The 15430-nt window shown below is 41.2% G+C and overlaps 1 protein-coding gene across 1 annotated transcript; it reads left to right on the forward strand.

Moving 5' to 3' along the window:
• The first annotated feature begins 3 nt into the window (after positions 1-3).
• LOC124142775 lies at positions 4-13752 on the forward strand. The gene is made up of 7 exons (XM_046511430.2): positions 4-364; positions 2570-2635; positions 4272-4418; positions 4908-5126; positions 7136-7316; positions 8213-8312; positions 9319-13752. The coding sequence occupies exons 1-7, from the start codon at positions 80-82 to the stop codon at positions 12113-12115; spliced, it is 3795 nt and encodes a 1264-aa protein (XP_046367386.2). The 5' UTR covers positions 4-79; the 3' UTR covers positions 12116-13752.
• Positions 13753-15430: the final 1678 nt, after the last annotated feature.

Here is a 15430-nt window from a genome sequence, read left to right on the forward strand (position 1 = left end):
AAAGAGCTCAGGAAACCAGTTATCAAGCAAACATGATTTAGGGGCATTAAATACATAAAATTGAGGCGTGCTAGCTACAATGGAACCACCAATACATTGCCTCTACAAAAAATGCAAATATACAGATAAAACAGCAGCTGATGACGATATTTCGTTTGTACCATTTCCGAAACCTTTGACTCCAAGAGTCCGCAAACGAGTAGAGAAATGGTTGTATGCATGTGGAAGAAGCGACATCCCTGTCAGTTTTGTGGAGAAACATTACGACAGATGTTACGTATGCTGTACCCATTTCATTGGCAGTGATGGTCCGACCAAGCTGTGTCCAGACCCCATATGTTTCCTAAGAGATGAACCTTCAGAGGTAAAAAAAAGAAACAAAAAGCATAAATATCAGCCTTTTTTGTCCAACGAAAGATACGACCTAAACATGCTAAGCCCAGCAAACGACATGCTAAGATAACAAGTGTCCCCACCCCCAAGGCATCCCATTTGTCATGGCATCCCATTGGCTAGCCGAGAGCCACGATGGGGTCCTACAGTCATGAGATCCAGAGAGGGTTTCCTAGGAGACCGGACGCAGACCCCACCCACACACACACACATTTTTTAAAACCCAATGTAGTATGTTGGAGGATTTTAATATTTTGGACCCATCCCCATTGAAAATGCTGGATCTGCCCTTGCCTCCAATTTAAGAATTCTTGAGTCATATCAGTGTACGCAGCTGGTACTTGTTAATTGATTGGAAATTTCACCAAGAATGCATTTATAACCATATGCCTGCTAGTCATGGGGTTAAATATTTTATTGATTTGTCACTCCTCACAAGAAAAAAAATTGAAAAATAAATTTCAGCACTAAAATGTTGACATCCATGTACCAGATAAACATTTCATGGCATCCAGTGTACTGCACCACAGCCTCCGGAATAGCAAAAGCTGGTTGGCACCCTCATTATAGTACGGGTGGAACCATTTAGGGCGAAGAGAGTAGACTAGATGAACAACTGGTAAACTGGGAAGAAATGGGCAGGCCATTGTATTTTGTCGAATCTGACACTTGACCTTGCAAAGTACTTTCTTTAAATAAAGCTTTTTTTCCAGCATTGATGTCACTTGTAGGATATTGATGAAATAATACAAAACGTTCATACTTGACATAATAACTTAAGGAAGTACCACAAGGATCCCTTTGCCCAATGTGGTACAAGAATTGGAAAGTACAAGACTAAATGGAATACTTATACAATTGCCCTAAAGACACTGTTTTAATAAAGGCCCAAATGATTGTGGAAAAGTTGATTTATACAGGCGCAGGCTAAAACGGCTCCTCAGCAGAACGACACTAATTTCATTAGGGGAACACAAGCTATAGATTAGCAATCGCTTGCCTGGTAAACTACAATTTATTCACTCATTTTTTTCATCATGTTAATTCCTTTTTTGAGGTCCTTGATGTTTTTGTTGTACATACATCAGTCACAAAACATAGTGGAAAAAATGTAAAACATTGGTGTTTTTTCTAAATGTTCAATGGCACAGTAGATTCTAAGGCATACAATTTTGCTTTACAGAGTTGTGTCCCTTAGGCGTTGTGTCTCTAATGACCATGGGTTTGAATCGCAGGTTTGCCCTGTTTATCATTCTTGGTTTGTCAGCAACTATGCTCTGGTTTCCACCAATGTGGTAAATATCAATGACCTGTATTCATGGTATCGTTCGGACATTCTTTCATATTAAACTGACATGCTTTGATGCAAGTGGAATATTCTTCAAAGCAGCATTAGACCCTTATTGCTCACTCAATAAATCTCACAGAGGAGTTACTATGCTCCAACCAATCTCATTAAAATCATATCTTAGTTCTCGCTACCACTAAACAAAGATCTGAGGACATCCCATTACGGTTCACGTCAGACCGACCAATAGAATGACCAATCAGGAGGAAGCTTTCAGGAAGGCACTAATTTCAAATTGACGACTACGCTTCGAAACATATTTTGACAAATTCTCGATTACAAATTTGAAAGCTAAACATAAGAACATTCTGGAATGGCTAATAGATGTCTAGTTTGTATGGATTCAGTCGTAAAACCCGTAACCATCGTTCGGAATACCCCGTGTTAATGTTTTCGAAATTGCATGATTAGAAATCACATTCGGACTGTCACTTTCATAATTACAGCCGACAATGCAGGACCATTAATACTACACCTCAACCTGGTCTAGACGTGAATACCCTCAGCAAGAAAATGATATCCTGCGAATTTTGCGATTTTTCCATCTTTTCACCCAATTGACTGCAGTACCTCATTCTTTCCACACGAATCAATCCCCATCCATACAGAAATGACCAATTCATTTGTGGTATTAATTGTGTATGGATTGGGGCAACAGTCTTGTCAGATATTTACGTTTATACTACTCTTGCGTTTCATTTTTTGCAGAGTATAGTTGTACTTTTAATAAGATTATATTCTAGTTAGCTTATTAACCCACATGATGATGATTGGAATATTGATCATTCTGATAACTTATTAAATAATTGACAACTTTCTTTATACAAGGATGTCCACAGTGATGAAGAAGGCCCCATCAATGAGGACCAGGCTAACCCAGTATCTGTCGGCAGGGTAATGTATATTGATTGTTAATCTTCATTGTGTATTTTGATTGAGAACATGGTACTATCAATGGGAGCTCACTTCTCACTTTCATTGTTCATTTAGCTGTTCCTGTTACCTTTAGTATATTGGTAGGGGGGCACGGGTGGTCCAGTCGTCTAAGGCGCCGCGATTAGCTGTGCAGAGTTGCGTCCCTTAGGAACGCTAGAAACCTATGATTGTGGGTTCGAATCCCGGTTCGCCCCAATTATGTTTCTAGGTTTGTCAGCACCATACCCAAGCTCGTGGGTTTCACCGAAGTGGTAAACATCTGAGACCTGCATCACTTTGGGCTTTCCTCCCACATTAAGCTGACACGCCGTGATATAACTGGAATACTGTTAAAAGCGGCATTAAACCCAACTCACTCACTCACTCACTCGTATATTGGTGCATAGATTCAGTTTGTTGAGGTTGATAAATGGGTTATCCACAAAATATTTGGTGCTGCTTACAAGTTTTTCTTTTGTGAACAGTACAGTCTGTGCCCAAACCTTTTAAGTCCTGACAACCGCCTCCGTGGTGTAGTTGTAGAGCGTCTGCTTGGAGAGCTGAAGGTCCAAGGTTCGATCCCCGGCTGCGTCATACCAAAAGACATTAAAAGATACTTGTTGTTATACTGCCTGGCACTCAGCATTAAGGGGCTAAAACAAGGACTTGCCGGCTCGGAGTCAGTATACTGTGTCTGAGTGGGGTATTCTCGTTAAACTGCGGCATGGTATCTCAGTGGGCTAGCGCTATAAATCGGCATCAGTCCAGACTAGTACAAGCAGCCACACACATAACCTAGCATGCACGTTGCTATATAAGTGCAATAATCTTGGATGCAATGTTAAACCCCATTTCACCTCACCTCACTTTAAGGTCCTGTCACGTAACATCATTTCCAGTAGATTTTTTGGGTGGTATAAAACTTTGAACGATCATCTTCAACACATGTTAATCAAGGTCATAAATGCAGAAGTGCAGATAGCATTCTTATTTATTCAGCTAGAGGCATGGGACTTATAGTTTTGAGGTTATAACAAAATGTTATGACTTCGGATTGTTACTTAACGACTTCATGTTAGACCATGGTCGCCTAGCATAGGATGTGGCCATTTGGGAACCAAAATGGTCATCAGGTAAAGAAGTGAAAAAATAAATGTCCAAATTTGATAGTCATGTTTAATGTTTTCGACATTAAGCATCAGCCTGGAGAGTGGAAGGTCAATGGTTTGATCCCCGACCACATCATACCAACAGATGTTAAAAGATGGTACTTGTTGTTATCCTGCCTGGTGGTAGGCATTTAACTTAATGGGATGAAACAAGGACTGGTCGGCTCAGAGTCAGTATACTGTTCAACACTGTGTCCAATGGCGATGTGCATGCATGTGTAGCAGCCATAAAATTTCCGAGCTCCGTGATGGAATTCGAACCACGGACCTTCTGATCCGAGGTCGGACGCCTTGTCCACATGACCAAAGAGGTTAACCTTGTCAGCAAGCTGATAAGGTGAGGATGTCATCTTTGGGATGACTCCACGTCCTGCTACACATGCATGCACATCGCTATTGGACACAGTGTTCAACTCAATTTCACCTCACCTATTCTCTGTTTTCAGGCGAGGAGAAGGTGTTGTGTCCCAGGATGCACCATGCAGGGACACAGGAAAGTTGAAGGTCACGGTGTGGTCTCCTACCATTCCTTTCCCACATTGTGCAGTGTACAAAGGAGGGTATGGGCCAATAGAATTGGTAGAGAAGAAAAGGTTGTTATCTACATAGTCCTTTTGTCGATAATTGTCCACTAAACACGCTTAGCGAAGCATCACTTGTCAGCTCACCTGGATGGATGATTTAAATGAGCTTATGCGCATTGTCCATCGTCCATGCATTGTCCATCGTCCATGCATTGTCCATCGTCCATGCATCATGAACAGCTGGGCGACATTTTGTCTTACATTTAGGTTTATGAATCCACAAACCCTGACAACAAACTGATGCTGGGAAAATGTAACTGACAACAACAAAAAATAATTTTAATACCAGTCTTTTCCTTGTGTCCCTATAAGTATGTAAGCTGGTATATAATATGTAAAAATGTACATAGTAAGGAACCCAAAGTCTGATGTCCAACAGATATCGTAACCATCATGAAGTTTACCGATATTGTTAAACAAAGATCTGAGGACATCCTGTTATGGGTGACATCAGAGCGACCAAATACGATGGAATCACTTTTAATTTATTATTTTCAGATGAACGATTCAGTGAAGGTCTGCTCGCTTCATTTCTCACCTGAAGTGTACGATCTGCGTGCCTCCCACAGGAGATGCTTGAAGAGGGGAGCTCTGCCCACACTGTTGATGCCAACACCAAAATCGCAACCCTTGAAGTCAAGCCAAGCTCTTTTGGAAAGTGAAGTCAACATTTGTAATGCAATGGCTTCAACCACTGATGAAGGCGGGGACGTACAGGTAAATGGCCAGTACAGACTTAACTGTGGCATTCAATGCTGATTTTACAGAGAGAAAAATGAAGGGCAGGGGAAGAAGTGGAAATTTAAAATTAAATAAGCCAAACTTTTTAGAACACAATAATGCTTCTGTTTGATTTTATTTGAAATTGACGGATGACAAAGTAGACACAATTTGTAGATAACAACTTCTTTAACATTTCGGTATAGGTCCCTATGTCAAGCAAAACTGACAATTACATGTAAGTGTTGTTTGACAACACCGAAACTCCGCTATAACAGTATTTTAAAGTAGTTGTTATCCAGAAATTGTGTCCACTGTGAAAATAATATTTTGATGAGTCAGAGTTTTCAGGTGATAAAGAGTTTAATTTCTGGGAAGTAGACTGATTGGTTTACATATTGTTCTGAAGTTATTTTTCAAATTTAGTAAAATAGAAGCATGCCCTTTCAAAGGTTGAAAAAGTCATATAAATGTCCTGATACCATTTGTCTTTGACAAAATCACTTTGATACTATTAACATTGATCAAGGATGGTGATTTTATATTGTTTGCAATTTTTTCTAATAGAATTCTCTTCAAATGTGTTTCATAAAATGTAAGGTACCTCCTAGACCATTTTTGGAAAATGTAAATATACATCTCAATGCCAAAAGTGATTCCACTGAAGAGGAGACCCACTGGTGATTCCGGGTTAGAATTGGTCTTCAGCAAGCATGCTTGTCATAAGAGGCGACTAACAGGATTGGGTGGTCAGGCTCGCTGACTTGGTTGATGCACACCGTCGTATCACAGTTGTGCAGATCGATGCTCATGATGTCAATCACTGGATTGTCTGGTCCATTTTCAATTATTTACAGCTGGAATATTGCTAAACAACAAACAAAAAAACAAAAAAATGTGGTTTAGAGTAGGTCCCCAGAAGGTCGCCAGTCACAGACAACCAAATGGATCGGGTTGTCAGGGCCGGGGACTTGGCTTGGATTGTTGTTCACAATTGATCACTGGATTGTCTGGTTCAGATTCCCTTATTTACTGGCCGCAGTCCTAAAGCTGGAATATTGCATGAAAAGATTTGGAAAAAATCTGTTGATGCTAAGTACGCATGTATGCATAGACTCGTTATTCCAGCCAAAATATAACTCCATAATTCCAGGCTAGTTCGGCAAGGGTAGAAACTGGATTTTTATAGCTATAACTCTAAAGGGGGGCACCACGGTACTATTCAGGGAGTGTAGAGGAGGTGCTGGCAAGCATGTCTTGCTTTAGGAAACGATTACATCATCTCAGCAAACAATTAATGTCTTGATCAGTGTTCAGTGAGTGGTGAAACCTCCACACTAACACTAGAACAATAACCAGCAATGTCCAGAGTAGCAATGAACAGGCATGCTACCAGTAGGGAAGGACATGCTTGCCCTTTGCACAAACACCTGGTGTCATCACCGATTTAATAATCCATTCATTTATTTCTCACCTCTGTTGTGCCTTATACACCCAATATAATCTGTTTTGGCAGAAAATAAACACTAATTTTACCCTGGCATTGACGTTTTATATTTAGAAGAAAATGGTTTCAGGATTTGTACTATGATATCTAGATACTGTGACTGTTGAACATCTATATGTAATTTGGAAATTACTCCAACTGGGCCATTTCAGGATGTGATATTTACACAACATAGCAAGCCTATTATCATATTTATATTGTAACTTCTTTCATTAAACTGTGGGGGCAAGGGGGCACGTTGTCTAAGGTGCCACAATTCGCTGTGCAGAGTTGCGTTCCTTGGCCATGCCAGGAACCTGTGATGTGGGTTGGAATCCCTGTTCATCCCAAATATGTTTCAAGGTTTTCAGCACCATACCCATGATTGTGGGTTCCACCATAGTGGTAAACGTCTGAGACCGGCATCACTTCAGGTTTTCCTCCCACATTAAGCTGACACATTGTGATATGACTGGAATACCGTTCAAAATGGTTAAACTCACTTGTTAAACTGTTCCAGAATGCTACGGTTTGCTGTGTGAAGGACTGTGGTTCTGTGTCTGGCAGAGACAGGTTGACCACCTTCTACCCCATCCCCCAGGATGACGACCAGCTCCAGGAGCTGTGGAGAGATGCTCTGAAACTGGGGACAGGTTTCCTTCCAGAGGATGGACACGTCTGCAGCAAGCACTTCATATCAGGTGAGGGAGACTATTACATTAGGCAACTAATTGCTTCAGCTGGTCAGGCTCGGTCACCTGGTTAGTGGAGTGTCTTTGTACCCTGACTGCATGAAATGTCAATACATCAGTGTGGGCCAAATCACTGATCATTATTTACAGAGAGTTTGTGTTTGTCTTTTCATTGTGGCATGGTATTATGGAGATAAACCAACTGTGTTTTCAATTTAGAGGTTTCAAACTTTGATTTGATACCTGTAAATATTTTAAATTTAAACCTTTACTGAATTTATTGAATCTATGTTCAAAACCTCTAAATTGAAAAAACCATGAGGTTTATCTTCAAAATTTATACTACATACTCTTTCATCAGTCGCCATGATACCATAGCTTTGGTTGCTGTGGTTGCTGGTGGCTTATAGCCCATCTTTAAATAGCACTGTTATGCTAAAATATGTCTGACAAATTTGCTTTTGAATATAACTTTGATGTATATATATGACATGCTTGCAGCAAAACATGTTCTCATCACTCTATGGCTAAAATGGGGACATGGGTGGCGATTCGTTGTGCAGAGTTGCATCCCTTGGGCATGCCAGAAAAATAATTGTGGGTTTGAATCCCGGTTCGCCCCGATTACGTTTCTAGATTTGTCAGCACCATACCAGTGCTCGTCGGTTTCACCAAAGTGGTAAACGTCTAAGACCTGTATCACTTGGGGCTATCCTCCCACATTAAGTTGACATGCTGCGATAAAACTGTAATACTGTTAAAAGCGGCGTTAAACCCATTTCACTCACTCACTCACTATGGCTGAAATAACGCTGATGTGACGTTTTTTTTTACCTCACTCACTTCTCTTTCATCAACAGTGTTGGGGAGATTTATCTCAAGTTACCTGAAGTATATTTTTTCAGGATTCAAGTCTGACTTCCCCCCGCACCCTGACTATACACCATCTATTCTCCCATCCTCATCTGTTGAGGAAGTAAAGGCGCTGAGAAATACTCTTCGAGAGTAAGTAAAAATTCCTGTGGTATTCAGACAGTGGGTACCCTTGTGCTTAAAGCATTCGCTCTTCATGACGAAGATCTGGCTTTGATTCCCCATATGGGAACAATATTTGAAGTCCATTTCTGGTGTCCTCCGCTGTGATTTTTGGAATATTTCTAAAAGCGGTGTAAAACCATATTCACTCAATCACTCCTGTTGTATTCAGAGTTATTGTGAGTAGAAGCCATGTGGCACGGTTAGCCTGGTGATCCAAGACACTATAGCTCACTGCTTAGTAGCAACCTCGTCTCAGAAATTTATTTTTTTTACATGACTAATCCAGAGGCCTAGTGTAAACTTCCTTTCTCCGGTCCTCAGAGTTTGTACCTGATTGAACAAGAAAAAAAATGTTAACTATTTTTTACATTTTCTGTCAATTTTATTCTGTTCCAATTTGAAGCAAAACTGAATCATTGAGAACGGGTTCAGAATCATAGCCCTCAAATGCTACTGGTCAACGAGGACGACTACCATTGACTTTTACTTGTCCTCAGCACAATTTAATAGTCTCAGGCTAGTTGACTAGCATCAAATTTGAATTTTGAGGTGCTTGAAGTGGCACTTCCCTGCCATGTTCAGTCAGGTATCCTAGTGGTTAAAGCGTTCGCTCGACAAGTTGAAGACCAAGGTTCAATTCCCAGCAAGGCTATAATGAATAAAGCCCATTTCTGGTATCCCCTGCAGCGATATTGCTGAAAAATTTCTAAAAGCGTTGTAAAACCTCACTCACTCACGCACGCACACACGCACGCACCCATCCACCCACCCACCCATACAATCCTGTGTCCACACATATGTTCATATATATGTTGATATAACTGTAAATAAAATACAGTGGTAAAGTAAATGGATTGCAAGTTATTGGTTGGCTGACCATGCAAGTTTGTTTTTGTATACCTAAAACAATAGGCTATGCCCACTAATGAACTATTGCTTCCTGTCTTTTAATTTGTTGATGGATTCTTTCCAGTTTCGAGAGCGGCAATGCTGTGAGAAAGATGAAGTACAACTGCAAATCTCTGCAACAACACTGGTTTGAATGTGGCTTCAACAGAGCCGATCTTAAACTGGGCATGAAAAGGGTTAAAGCTGTCAAACGTGCGCACGAACGAATAAAACGCCAAGAACATCTGATATCAAAAGCAAAGAGACAGAAAATAAGATCTGAAAATAAGAGGACAGAAGACCATGGATCGCAAGAGATTAAACAAGAACCCGATTCAGAATTCGAGCAGAGGGATGATGAATTTGTTATCGAGAATGAACGAGCGGAGGAATACGAGGAAGATTGTGATGACCTTGACCTTTCTGTCGTCAAGCAGGAACCCATGTCAGAACACAAGGTGGACATGAAAACAGAGGACAGCCAGAACTGGTTTTCCCGGTCAGTTCCAGGTTCATCATGTCGTCGGGAGGAGGAGGACATGGAGGACCCCTGTTCCAAAGATGCCACTTGTGCCTTCACTGTGGTGAGAACAGATGGGAAAGTTATGATGTCAGAGAAGGCAATCAAGACTGAACCTGAGGATGAAGAGTATGAGAAAGCAATGGCACCAGCTGCACACCAAAACAGTCAGGACTTCTGTGATGAGATGCTGACTGTTCATTTTGATGGGCAGAAGAAGTTGAGACATAAAAATCTAGGAACTGCTTCTACTAAATCTGAACGTGAAACTGTCCACGTAAAGAAGAGGAGCAATGTTTCTGAACCAAATGTGAACAGTTTGAATCAAGTTGATGATATACAGAATGATAGAAGTCAAGTATCAAGTATTCCAGTCAAGACAGTTGTGGCACTTAACCCTCAGACATTCAGATCTGGTGTCTCAACCAAAACAACTTTTGTGGTTCCAAGAGAAAATATCATCACACTTTTAATGGATAAACCTGGAAATCCATGTCAGGAACATTCTGCAGTTGGTCCGGGTAAAACAAGCACTGAATTCACTGCAGAGACATGTAATCAACAAAACTCAACTTTGAACAAGTTGCAGGAATCTGACACTGTGGTTAAGAAGCACAAAGGGAATGCCACCAATCGGGTAGATCAGAACGGATGTGATTTTGAAGGTTTGAGCATTAGTTTGGATCAGAGACAAAGATGTTCTAATTCAGAAGTTGACAAGATGTCCCATATTTCAGATAGTACTTCATCAGATATGTTGATTCAATCTCAGGATGTGGGAGAAACACAGAAGGAAGAAGGACCTTCAGACCATGAAGTACCTCCTTCAGATGCTGTGTTAAAGAAACATACAATGGACAAGGAACGAAAGGACTTCAGCTCGGCATCAGGAGGAGGTTCTGTTTCTGGGCTTCGAGCCAGTTCGGCTTGTGTAGCACCACCACACACAGAGGAAACTCCTGACACTCATGTAGGTGACACATCCACCACATCAGATCAGACATCAGCACTTCCAGAGCCCGAGGATCCAAACTCCAAATTGTGCCAGACCAAAAAATCCTTATCCAAAGAATATACTTTTGAAAAATTACTGAATAAAATGCAGATACAGGTAACGTCATCAGAAATGAAAAGCCTCCTTATGGAGAAACTGGACCCACATGGAGTGTGTCCTTCATTTCAGAGAAGCGGCAGAATGATGGCCAATACTTCTGTTCAGTCACTTACAGATAAAGTGGTTCTTCATGACCTCAATGTGCAGTGTGTAAGATTAAACAAAGAAGTCAAGCAACACAGAAAGAAACTGAAAAACCTAACCTACGATTTCCTGGACGATGGACTGAAAGTAACAAATGGAAACGTGTTGGGTCACACAGGCTGTTACACAGTTACCTCCCTTGTAGAGCTGTACGAGTATGTTTCAATATGCCTGGAGACACCTCCACTGGACGACATCTCAAACTCCCAGGAACTCATCTTGACTCTTATGAAACTAAGACTTGGTCTCCACAATTACGACCTGGCTTTTCGATTTCAGGTTGATCCCACTGCTGTTCCAAGAATATTAAACAAGTGGATATCCATCCTCTTCAACACTCTTTCCCCATTGATCAAGTGGCCTGATGCTGAACCTGAAAGAACAGAACACAGAAACCAGCGATGGAGACTCCTGAAGCTGAGGTACGACCTCCTCATGGCTTATGATGGAATTGACAGCATGAAGGACACCTGGCTGATGGAGCAGGATGTGGATGACATTATCAAGATCTGTGATGTTCTCAACAGCTTTGTTGTCCCGGACCAGCCAGAGTCTAGATATGTTCCAATCCAGCCAGAAACGGCAACCTATTTCATTGAACAGGTGAGACAGGCTGTGATTGCTGGAGACCATGGTGCAATGGAAAAATCCAAAGAAAAACAAGATTCTGGGACAAATGAAGACAATATCGGCAAGAATGAACCCAAGTGCCCCGAAAATCCAGACAAAGAAAAAGATGAAGAGTCCAAATCCATCAAAGACCCTCCACAGAGAGTGGGTGATGATATTGACGGGGAATTTGAACCAGAGGAGGCCCCTGGCAATGAAAGGCTCCATCAAGACTCAGTCAAGGGCAGTAACTATGCTCACCAGAAGGAAGTGGATATGTACAGAGAGATACAACTTGATGTTTTGGGGAAGAGGAGTGGGTGTAAGATAATAACATCACTGATCGCTGTATCTAAGAGTGGGGGAATCCTGATAGGGCCTCCGAGTGTGGAAGTGGAGGTTGAGACGCAACCCTCAGAGGAGTGGCCGACGTCTCTCGACTTTGAGAAGGTCTGTAGCGTTATCATGGATGATGAAAGTGACTGCATGGACTGAAAAATGAGAATTACTAAAAATGACTTCTACCTCAGGTTGTTTAGAATGCTGCTTTGATCTTTCTGACACAGGTCCTTTTGAAGTGCTGCTCTGAAGAGCTGTGTTCCTTAGGGACCGACCGTTTCTGGGTGTGTGTGGGGAGGAGGGTGCCTGTGATTTTGTATAGAGATCACATATTTCTTCAGTTATGGCTACAAACCAGATATTGTTTTATTTAATACTATGAGCCTGAATTAGAAAAAACACCTTGCAACAATGTAATGTTTTGGCAGCCATTTTTTTTTTAACCGACTGAAACATAATTATCTTTTTAAAAAAAATTCGGGGACAATTTATTTTTTTCAATAAAATCCCAGTCCCCCACCGACCCAGAATATCAAATTTGGTCTCTTAGTCTAGGATCCACTCAGCGTGGGTTTGAATCCCGAATTCTTCTTGATAATGATCCTGGTTTGTCAACACCATATCTATGATAAGTTTCTCTGAAGTGGAAAAGATCTGTGACCTACATCACAATTCCCACACATTAAGCTGGCATTCTGTGATATGACTGAAATACTGATCAAGGTGCTGTCACACCCAACTCACTGACTCATGGGTCCTGGTTCTCTTGCATTATCTTGTGTCTTTGAAGGAGCATGTGTAGGACCTGAGAGTATCATGTTTTCAACATGAACACACAATGTCATTTAGAAAGTGGTCAAATGAATTTGGTTCAGTTTGACGTGAGCATGATGTCTGCTCTTCAATAGACAGAACCAATATATTATGGCAGTTTCAAGAAACCGCACATTTAGCATCTTCTGGATTATTTATGTTGCAGCCGATTGTAGTACTACATATGTTTGTTAAATAAATTTGAAACAAACTTATTTCTACAGTAAACTATGGTTATGAATAACTCAAAGGGACCGCTAAATTTAGTTCTTTATAACAGTAGTTCGTTACAAGCACGTATACTGCATTCATGCACATACAGCAGATTGACGTGGAAAATGCAGTTACTAACATAGTTTACTGTACGTTTATCATCTAGTCCTTTGAAACACTGTACACACAAGGATGTACCAGTAAAATACTGTTTCTAGCAGCAGTTTCTTTTCATTTCATGCGACAGATTCTGTCTTTACAAGGTGAAATGGGGTTAAGGTCGCGTTTAAGATTATTGCTCTTGTATAGTGGGGTGCATACATATGTATGTGCGTGTGGCTGTGTGGCTGCTTGTACTAGTTCGAACTAATGCCGATTTTGATTGTGCTAGCCAACTGAGATACCATGCCGCAGTTTTACATGAATACCCCACTCAGTCAGTGTGCTGACTCCGAACCAATCTGTCCTTATTTTAGCCCGTTAATGCCGAGCGCCAGGTAGGGTAACAACATGTACAATCTTTTAATGTCTTTTGGTTTGAGGTGGCAGGGGACGGATCGCCCAACCTTTTGCTCTCTCGGCAGATGCTTCACCACTACACCACGGAGGCGGTCCTTATGATTTTCATCAAATGTTTCAAGTTGAATTATTTATATTATCCATCACAAAAATTATCATTTTCAGGACATTTAAGTATTTTAAACCAGTATGTTATTGCATTTTGGTATTTTTAAAGGGCTAGTCTTCAGGACTCGGCTGGTGCATCATTTTCCATGTTGTTGTTTTTAACACCAAACTCAGCTATATGATGGCAGTCTGTACATTTTGAAGTCTGGACGAGACAATCTATTGATTAACATCATGTGCATCATCTACGCAATTGGGATATGATGACATGCATCAACCAAATCAGCGAGTCTGTCCACCCGATCCCATTCCCCCTTTTGTCAAGTAATGCTGAAGACGCATGGGTATTTTAAGTCAGAATAATCCAATGCTTTTCCCAAGAGAATCGGTCCCAAACAACAGACCCAAGAGGTGACTTGATGGACAAGTAGTCAGACTATCAATCACTGGTTTGTCTGGTCCAGATTTAATTATCTACTGGCTGCAGTCATATAGCACGTACCTCTGGAACACAACAGTGTCTGTCCTCATAACGATATTCAGGATGACCTCATCTCCATCATCTTGTCCCTGACAGTGTGAACTTAAGGCTTTGTGAGTGAGTTAAGACTTAAGTTGGCATTGGCAATATTTCCGCCATATTCCGATGAGAACAAGTATTAATATCTACAAGCACATCATATCAACCGGTAAACAAACATATTTAAGCATTACAAGGACATTTTCAACTGTTTAAAACACATGAATGACTTTGTGAAACGTCCATAGACGTTATATAGGATGTGGGTTACCACTTGGTTCAGTAGACCCGTGAAGATCCAGGGTAAAATAGGTCTTCACCAACCCATGCTTGCTGTAAAAGGCGACTATGCTTGTTGTAAGAGGCGACTAACGGGATCGGGTGGTCAGGCTCGCTGACTTGGTTGATGCATGTCATCGATCCATATTGCGTGGATCGATGTTCATGATATAAATCACTGGATTGTCTGGTCCAGACTCGATTATTTTCAGACCGCCGTCATATAGCTGGAATACTGCTGAGTGCGGCGTTAAACAACAAACCAACCAACCAACCAACTTGGTTTAGTACCTCGAGTAAACATTCGAGTCTGGACAAGACAGTCCAGTGATTGACATAAGCATCGATCCACGCAGTTGGGATACAATGACATACAATCAACAACTCACCCGAGCCATTTAGTCGACACTTACAAGCACTGGTCGATGGGGACCAATATTCCTACACGGCATCACCACGAGTGTGGTTTAGTACCTGGAGATTGTAACGCTAAAAGGATTTCGTGAAACACCTAACTGCATTTTTGTTATAGGATTGGAAACACGGAAATCATTTAATCTGTACAATTTCTGATCCATGTGATTATCGTGGTGCCGAAAGTCAAATGAACAATGATTACAATTTCGCGATATCATGAAATAAGAACGTAATGTTGCTATATGTATTTGTGAATTTATTTTTTCAGCTATGTTATTGTTTATGGTGAAATCTCAGTGTGATTTCGGTTCAATATGGATGTTGGGGCGGTGGGGTAGCCTAGTGGTTAAAGCGTTCGCTCGTCACGCGGAAGGCCCTGGTTCGATTCCCCACATCGGTACAATGCGTTAGGACCATTCCTGGTGTCCCCCGCAGTGATATTGCTGGAATATTGCTAAAAGCGGCATAAAACCAATCTCACTCACTCACTCTACACCTATGTCTCAGGAGTCGTTACCGTCTGTAGGAGTAAGATGATACAGTATTACACTGTTAGCCATGTAAACACCGGATCAACATTTTGATTGACCTTTTTACCACAA

Source organism: Haliotis rufescens, unplaced genomic scaffold (genome assembly GCF_023055435.1).
Source record: "Haliotis rufescens isolate VD_foot unplaced genomic scaffold, xgHalRufe1.0.p SCAF_2, whole genome shotgun sequence".
In the NCBI taxonomy this organism is placed as follows: Eukaryota; Metazoa; Mollusca; class Gastropoda; order Lepetellida; family Haliotidae; genus Haliotis; species Haliotis rufescens.

Bases quoted from the DNA above. Each gene is read 5' to 3' on its own strand.
- LOC124142775 (XM_046511430.2), top strand. From the start codon at position 80: ATGGAACCACCAATACATTGCCTCTACAAAAAATGCAAATATACAGAT. The intron at 365-2,569 runs GTAAAAAAAAGA...TCTTTATACAAG, and splicing joins TAAGAGATGAACCTTCAGAG to GATGTCCACAGTGATGAAGA. The intron at 8,313-9,318 runs GTAAGTAAAAAT...GATTCTTTCCAG, and splicing joins CTGAGAAATACTCTTCGAGA to TTTCGAGAGCGGCAATGCTG.